Source organism: Callorhinus ursinus, unplaced genomic scaffold (assembly GCF_003265705.2).
Source record: "Callorhinus ursinus isolate GAN/ISIS: 27379988/994484 unplaced genomic scaffold, GSC_fseal_2.0 scaffold28, whole genome shotgun sequence".
NCBI lineage: Eukaryota > Metazoa > Chordata > Mammalia > Carnivora > Otariidae > Callorhinus > Callorhinus ursinus.
In genome coordinates this window covers 20,426,961-20,433,774 of record NW_027397090.1, presented here as the reverse complement: position 1 = coordinate 20,433,774, position 6,814 = coordinate 20,426,961, and the positions used below count along the sequence as shown (strand labels likewise).

General features: G+C 63.0%; 1 protein-coding gene across 1 annotated transcript in view; it reads left to right on the top strand.

Annotated features, from left to right (window-relative positions):
• PHF2 (PHD finger protein 2) overlaps positions 1-5,503 on the top strand; it is a gene marked incomplete at its 5' end in the record, with an annotated part of 72,098 nt that extends 66,595 nt beyond the window's left edge. Inside the window, 5 exons of the mRNA XM_073878267.1 lie at positions 33-307; positions 1,616-1,711; positions 2,179-2,288; positions 2,604-3,003; positions 3,632-5,503. Of these exons, the coding sequence (XP_073734368.1) occupies positions 33-307; positions 1,616-1,711; positions 2,179-2,288; positions 2,604-3,003; positions 3,632-3,720 (970 nt within the window). The remainder of the gene's footprint in view (positions 1-32; positions 308-1,615; positions 1,712-2,178; positions 2,289-2,603; positions 3,004-3,631) is intronic.
• Positions 5,504-6,814: the final 1,311 nt, after the last annotated feature.

Here is a 6,814-nt window from a genome sequence, read left to right as displayed (position 1 = left end):
TGGGCTGAGTGCCTATCTCTCTGTGCCTCCAGCCAGCCCCCGGCCTCCCCCAGCACGCAGGAAGCCATTCAGGGAATGCTGTCCATGGCCAACCTGCAGGCCTCTGACTCCTGCCTGCAGACCACGTGGGGCGCCGGCCAGGCCAAGGGCAGCTCACTGGCGGCCCACGGTGCCCGGAAGAACGGGGGTGGCGGCAAGAGCGCGGGCAAGCGGCTGCTGAAGAGGGCGGCCAAGAACAGCGTGGACCTGGACGATTACGAGGAAGAGCAGGACCACCTGGACGCCTGCTTCAAGGACTCAGACTACGGTGAGCCCTGTGGGGGGTGCGGGCGGGCCCCGGCCTGCCCCCCTGGGCGGGGCCTCTCCGCAGTGCTGCTGGGGCTCGTCCTCGTGTGGAGACCCTGGCTCTTCTTTAGGAGATAGGAAAGCTCGCCTTCAGAAGCACGTAACTCAGTGGAGTGTGCGCCATTGTCACCACCCAGAAGGGAACCCTCCCTGGCCCCCGAGTCTCCTGCCTGCGTGCATCGTGTCCTGGGTGCAGGCAGTCCTTCGCGGGCTCGTTACGGCGCAGCCAGAGTCAGCGCCGGCGGCACACATGCTCACCGTCGGCTGCTCGCAGTCGCCTGGTGGCTTCCTCCTCTGGGCCACTGTGGACACTGCTGCTGTGCTCGCTGGTGCAGGCGTTTTGTGTGGCCGTGGCCGTGGTGCCCCCGGGCACGGACCTGGGACGGGGTGTGCTGGGTTGGGGGTCCATACCCGTCTTGCCTTCTGAGGACCGGCCCAGCCATCCCCCACACGGCCGTACGCTCAGACACGTTGAGACCCCATCCACCCTGTCTGTCTCTGTGTGAATAACAACAGGTGGGAGGGAGCCACTCTGGTGCCCACAGTGGCCCAGTGGCCCACATCTGAGGGGGGCAGAGCAGGGACCCTGAGGGCATGACCCCTCACCCCCCACCACAGCCCTCCAGACTGTGCCCTCGGCGGGGGCTCCAGGCTGCCCCGAGGGGAGGGGCCCAGGAGTGCGCACCTGCCTGCACACCTTGGCCTGCCCCCCAGGGATGCGTAGGATGCCCCAGGGCCTGGGATGTGCTGGCCCCAGTGGTGCCGGGTCTGCCTTCAGTCCCGATGCCCCCGAGCTCACACTCCTGCCCCTGGAGAGCCCTCCCGAGGGGAGGCTGGCCCGGCCCCATCTGGTGGACACAGACTGACAGCAGTGAGCGCCCCTTCTGGGCTCCTGTGGGGGGCAGGGCGCGCCCCGGCTGGAAGGATGAAGCTTAGTGGGGGCACCTGGGAGGCACCCAGGGCTCCTGGGCGGGGCTCCCTCCTCAGAGACTCGCTAGGACGGCAGCCTCCAATGGACTCAGCAGCAGAGAAGGGGGCGTTCTGGGAAGCACAGTGCACACTGCAGCCAGGCTGGGGCAGTGCCCATGGGGGTTGCCGGGGCCTCTTGTCTGGCCAGTCCCTGCCCTCCCTGGGTCTTGGGGGGCCCTCGGCCGGGTGGTTTTGGGGCCGCCTGTGCCCGAGCATGTGCCAGGAGGGACAGTGGCTCACAAGGTCGGCTGGCTCCCCCCATGGCACGGCTGGCTCAGGCCTTTCTCCCCTGCCCCCCTAGTTTACCCCTCCCTGGAGTCTGACGAGGACAGTCCGGTCTTCAAGTCCCGGTCCAAGCGGAGGAAAGGCTCTGACGACGCTCCCTACAGCCCCACAGGTAGTGCTGGGAGCTGGGCAGTGTGTCCCCTGCCCGTCGCTCTGGCTTGAAGGCTGCGGCCCCTGGCTCTGTGAGGGCTGCTGGTGGGGCTGGTTGCCTGTGGGAGCCTGACTGGGGCTGCACTTTCCCCCAAAGGCACCCCAGCTCCTGCGAGTGGGGTGGACAGTGGGGGGCTGGTCCCACACCTGGTTTGTCCTGAATGAGCAGCCCTAGGAAGGCCATCTCTGCACCTGGCCGGGTCATGGCAGCCCATGGATGGGGGTCTTGTCCACCATCTGTGTGACCCCTTCCTGCTCTCTCTTGTCTTGCTGACATGGGGGCCCTTCACGTTGGGGCTCATGCCGACCCTCCCTGAGTTGTGAAGTGTCCCAGAGACTCGGGCACAGACTGGGGCAGGGCCAAGAGGGCTGGGGAGGGGGCTTCGGGCTGGGCAGCCACTCTAAGCAGGCGGGTGTTCTCTCCTGCAGCGAGGGTCGGCCCATCGGTGCCAAGGCAGGACAGGCCTGTGCGTGAGGGCACCAGAGTGGCTTCCATCGAGACCGGGCTGGCAGCTGCTGCAGCCAAGCTGTCCCAGCAGGTGAGGAGGGGCCCAGCCCGCCCAGGCTGGGAGCTGTCGCAGGCCTGGGGACATCCGAGTATTGCTGACCCCTGGGAGTGGGGGGCTGGGGAGGTGGGAGCCGGCAGCACATCCCCTGGAAGCTCAGAGTCGGGTGGGGATGTGTGTCCACTGCGGCTGAATGCTGGTGCCACATCCCCTCACGCAGGGGGCATGCTGGTCCCTGCACAGGCCCCAGCGCTGCTCTGGGGTTCATGGTGAATGGGGGTGGGGCTTGGGCTGCTGCTAAGTCCAGTTCCTCAGTGGCTGGAGCCGGACCGTATGCTTTGTTCAAAGGAGGAGCAGAAGAGCAGGAAGAAAAAGAACACCAAAAGGAAGCTGGCTCCCAACACTCCCTCCCCCTCGGCCTCCACCAGCACCACCTCGGCCTCCACCACCTCGGCCTCCACCACCTCGGCCTCCACCACCCCGGCCTCCACCACCCCGGCCTCCACCACCCCGGCCTCCACCACCCCAGCCTCCACCAGCACGGCCAGCAGCCAGGCCTCACAGGAGGGCAGCTCACCCGAGCCCCCGCCTGAGGCACACAGCAGCAGCCTGGCGGACCACGAGTACACCGCGGCCGGAGCCTTTGCAGGGGCCCAGGCTGGCCGTGCCTCCCAGCCCATGGCCCCTGGGGTCTTCCTCTCGCAGAGGCGGCCCTCCGCGTCATCCCCCAACAATGCCGCTGCCAAAGGTACCGTGCCCGCGTGCCCTGAGCGGCCCTGCTCTGGGACTGTGCCGTAGGTGCCAGCAGGCCTGCCCCGTCCACCGTGGCCCCGTGTCTGTAGCCACACACGTGGCCAGCATGTGGAAGAAACAGTCCCTTTCAAGATGGAAAGCTACGGTCACTCACAGTGCTGAGGCTGGTCTGGTGGCCTCGGCTTTGGGGCCTGGCTTGAAGTCGGGGTGTGGCCAGCAGTTTGCTGAGGGTTCGCTGGGAGGGGCCCAAGGGGTTCCAGGCTCCCCCGGGCGATTTGGCAGTGGGACTGCTAACTAGGTCCCTTGGATGCCCCCACTCTCACCCCCAGGCCCCCAGTCGGCCTGCACCCTGGCCATGAAGCCCAGCCGGCCGTGGACACAAGGAGCGTGGCTCCTGCCAGGAGGTGGGACGGGCCTCACTCTGGAGTAATGCTGTCCCCCGTCCTGGTCACCTCAGCCTCTAAGCAGGGCACTTTGTTGGCCGCTGGTGGTTTTGCAGGGTCTGGGGGTGCCCAGGGCTCAGGTCCCGCAGGTCCGCCTTCTGGAGAGGGCGGGGGCTCAAGGAGGGGCTCCCCTGGCCTCTCGCTCACTTGGCATTTTCCTGTCTTCTCCTCTGCCTCCAGGAAAACGTACAAAGAAGGGCATGGCTACCGCCAAGCAGAGGCTTGGAAAAATTTTGAAAATTCATCGGAATGGAAAACTGCTCCTTTAAAGTTTGGAAAGCCAGGATCCTTCTGCTCCGCTCAGGACCCCCGGAGCCCCGCTAGAACATCAGCCCCCAGGAGGGTGGCCACGCTGCCTCACCCCGGGGAGGGCCTGGCCCCCTCCCGGCCACCACTCCCCCCATATGAGCATCTGTTGCTTCAGCAGGCGGAGCTCACCAATGTGGACAGACGTCCTTTCTCAAGTTGCTTAGAGTGACCAGTTCCCGAAACTCGGCCCTGCCTGTTTGAGGACCATTCCAGTTTCAGGAGAGCCTCCGGGTACCCCTGATGTGGGTGTGATCGCAGGGCTTCTGCAGCTCTGCTGGGAGCATGAGTCCTTTGAGGAAGGAGTGAGCCAATGCTCACCAGGCCCAGAGTCTGAGCTGGCCACAGGCTGGTAGCCTCCAGAGGCTTAAAAAAGGCAAAGAACACTAGAGAGGAAGAGGAGGAGAAAATAGGGTATTATGTGCCCCCCCCCTACTCTTCCCAAGTGATTCTCAGACAGTCCAGAGAGCATGCAGCCCGGCCAGGAGAGGGGCCTCTGTGCTCCCCGGCCAGCGGGTGGCGGGCCGGATGGTGGGTGTCGTGCCCCGAATGGCCAGGGCCTTTCTTGGGATGCTGGGGCCGGCAGCGGGGTCCGTGTGTTAGTGGGTGGGGGCGCCGTCATGGGGTCCCCCCAGAAGGGTCGGGCCCAGCCGTAATGTGGGGCCTGGTGGCCCAGGCTAAGCCATGAGGGTGGGCCCCACGCTGCCCCGCGGGCTACACTCCGAGAAGCACTTCTCAGCTGAGGCACCCCGCCTGGCGGGGTGGATGGCGACGGGGCGGCCCGAGGACATGGGGCCCGGCACGTCTGTCTTGTCATCTGTCCGTGTTTGGTGTCGAGTCCCTGGGTGGACCCTGGACCGAACGTCCGCCCGTCGACACAGAGGGGCTGGAGTTGTTTCTCAGGCAATCCTGTATTTTAATTTTAGATGTATCTCCTGAAGCATATTTTTCATAGAATGTAGCGTGTAAATAGCTTTTTAAATAACTTCTTTTTTATAAGAGTAAAAGTATCTTTAGGGATTTCTTTCTAGAGAGTCTGTCATTAACATTTATACGAGTTTTTTGCCGAGTATGACGAACACTTGGGTTTGCCTCCTTCTTTCTGTTTACTGTTCCCGTTGGTGTTACTTTCTTCTTTTAGGAACTAAGGTATTGCCTGAAAAACACGTGTCCCTGGAGCCTTCTGTCTCGGCGGCAGCGAGCCGCACGAGATGGGAGAGGTCTCCACGCGGACACCAGCTCTTTGTTTCCTTCTCGTTGGCGAAGGGGGTGGGGATGCAGTTATTTTACTTAGCACCTTGTGAAGTGTTTCTGTGTTTTGTGATGCTGTAATTTATTAATGTTTGTAGCTTTTTATATTTGTACATTTCTTATGAGCTTGGTTTATATGCCCGTCCCTGGGCGCTGAGTCCGCGAGGCCCGGCCCCGAGGCTGGCGGGCAAGCTCGCTGGGCGCCGGCTGCGCCCACTGTGCCGTCCTGGCGTCCACGAGGCTTCCTTTCCCGTCCTCGTTGAACATTTATATACTCTAACCCGGCCATCAAGCTGTTCTCTCTCTCTCTCTTTTATTTTTTAAAGTTTATTATTATTATTATTTGGCAACATGTACATTTCTAACAAAGTTTACCGTGGCTATTAAAGTGTTTTATTTCCCAATTCATATTACTCTTGTATCGAGTCCATGAGATCTAAGACATCTTAGATCAAAGTTTTAAAAGAGTAAAAATATTTCAGGTTTTGTACAGAACCATGTCTGTGTCATTCCTACTCATCCGGCAGCATCTACTCCTGCAGTGGGGGTGGCGGGAGGGAGCGCGGGGGGCTGGGGGCGTGGGCCCGGGCGGGGTGGCCAGCATTCTCCTCGGAAAGCACGCACTGCCTGCACCGCAAAGCACAGTGCCCCGCACCAGCCTGCAGGAGCTGCCAGGAGAGCCTGCGGGGGCAGGCAGCATTTGGAGCATCCTCGGGGGCCTCCAGTCCTCACAGCTGGGAGCATCAGTGGGGGTTGTGTTCAGATGAGCTGTTGGTGGCAATGCATTATGTGCCATGTGTTACGAAGCATAGACATGTCGCGCCTGGTGCCCTTGTCGCTTCTTCCGACTGAGCTTTTGTTCCCTCCATCCAGGTAGACCTCCTCTATCCCGCACTGTGGCTGAGTGCCTCCAGGACCTTAGCGGAGCTCAGGGTGGGTCATGGTGGGGGCTCTGGGCACCTGTCCTCCTGCCTGGAAGGGGCTGCCCCTCTGTTGGGCAACTCAGACATGGCTGGGCCCTTGGACGTGGCATTCTCCCAGAGCACCCGACCACCTAAGTCCCCTCTGCTGGATCCCACACGATGTGGTAACCTCTGCACACCCCTGGCCTGGGCGCTCACCCTGCTTGCAGCTGTCTCATCCCGGCCCAGATCCAGCCAGAATTTGTCCTGTGGCCCCTCCGGGGGCCCCTACACTGTCACCCCACAGCCGCCATGTGCCTGGGCCCACATCCTGGAGGTTGGGCCATCTGGCTACTGCTGGGTCCCCCACCTTCGTGTGGCTGTCGAGATTGGACCTTCAGGGGCTGTCTGGGGGCTGGGGGCTGAGGCCTAGGGCCTGGGGAGAGGCTCCCAGGTGCCACTCAGCATCCCCTGGGCCCCAGGCCCTGACCTGGGCTGCACCCAGGGAACCCTGTACCCTCACTGGGGCCGCGGCCACCTATGTGAGGTCCCCACATGGTCCCTGGCTGGGTGTGCCCGTGCCAGGGCGGTGGGTGCCAGGAGCTGCCGTGACCTGCGGGGTCTTCTCCCTTGTCCATGGGAAGCTGACAGCCCCAGACAGTAAAGTGGGAGGGGGGTCCTGAGTGAGCGCCCAGCACAGCCTGCAAACCAGCCCCTCACCCGATGGTCCACCCTCCTCACAGCGCAGGCCTGAGAGAGAGCTCTAGGGGCCCGGCCAGCCCATCCATGGGGCCCCCAGGGACACTGCTTAGTCCCTTCCTACAGAGGGCTTGGCTTTCCCGCCGCAACGCTTCCTTCCTCCCAGGTTTCACCGCCGGCTCCCGGGGCTTTCTGACGCCACCAC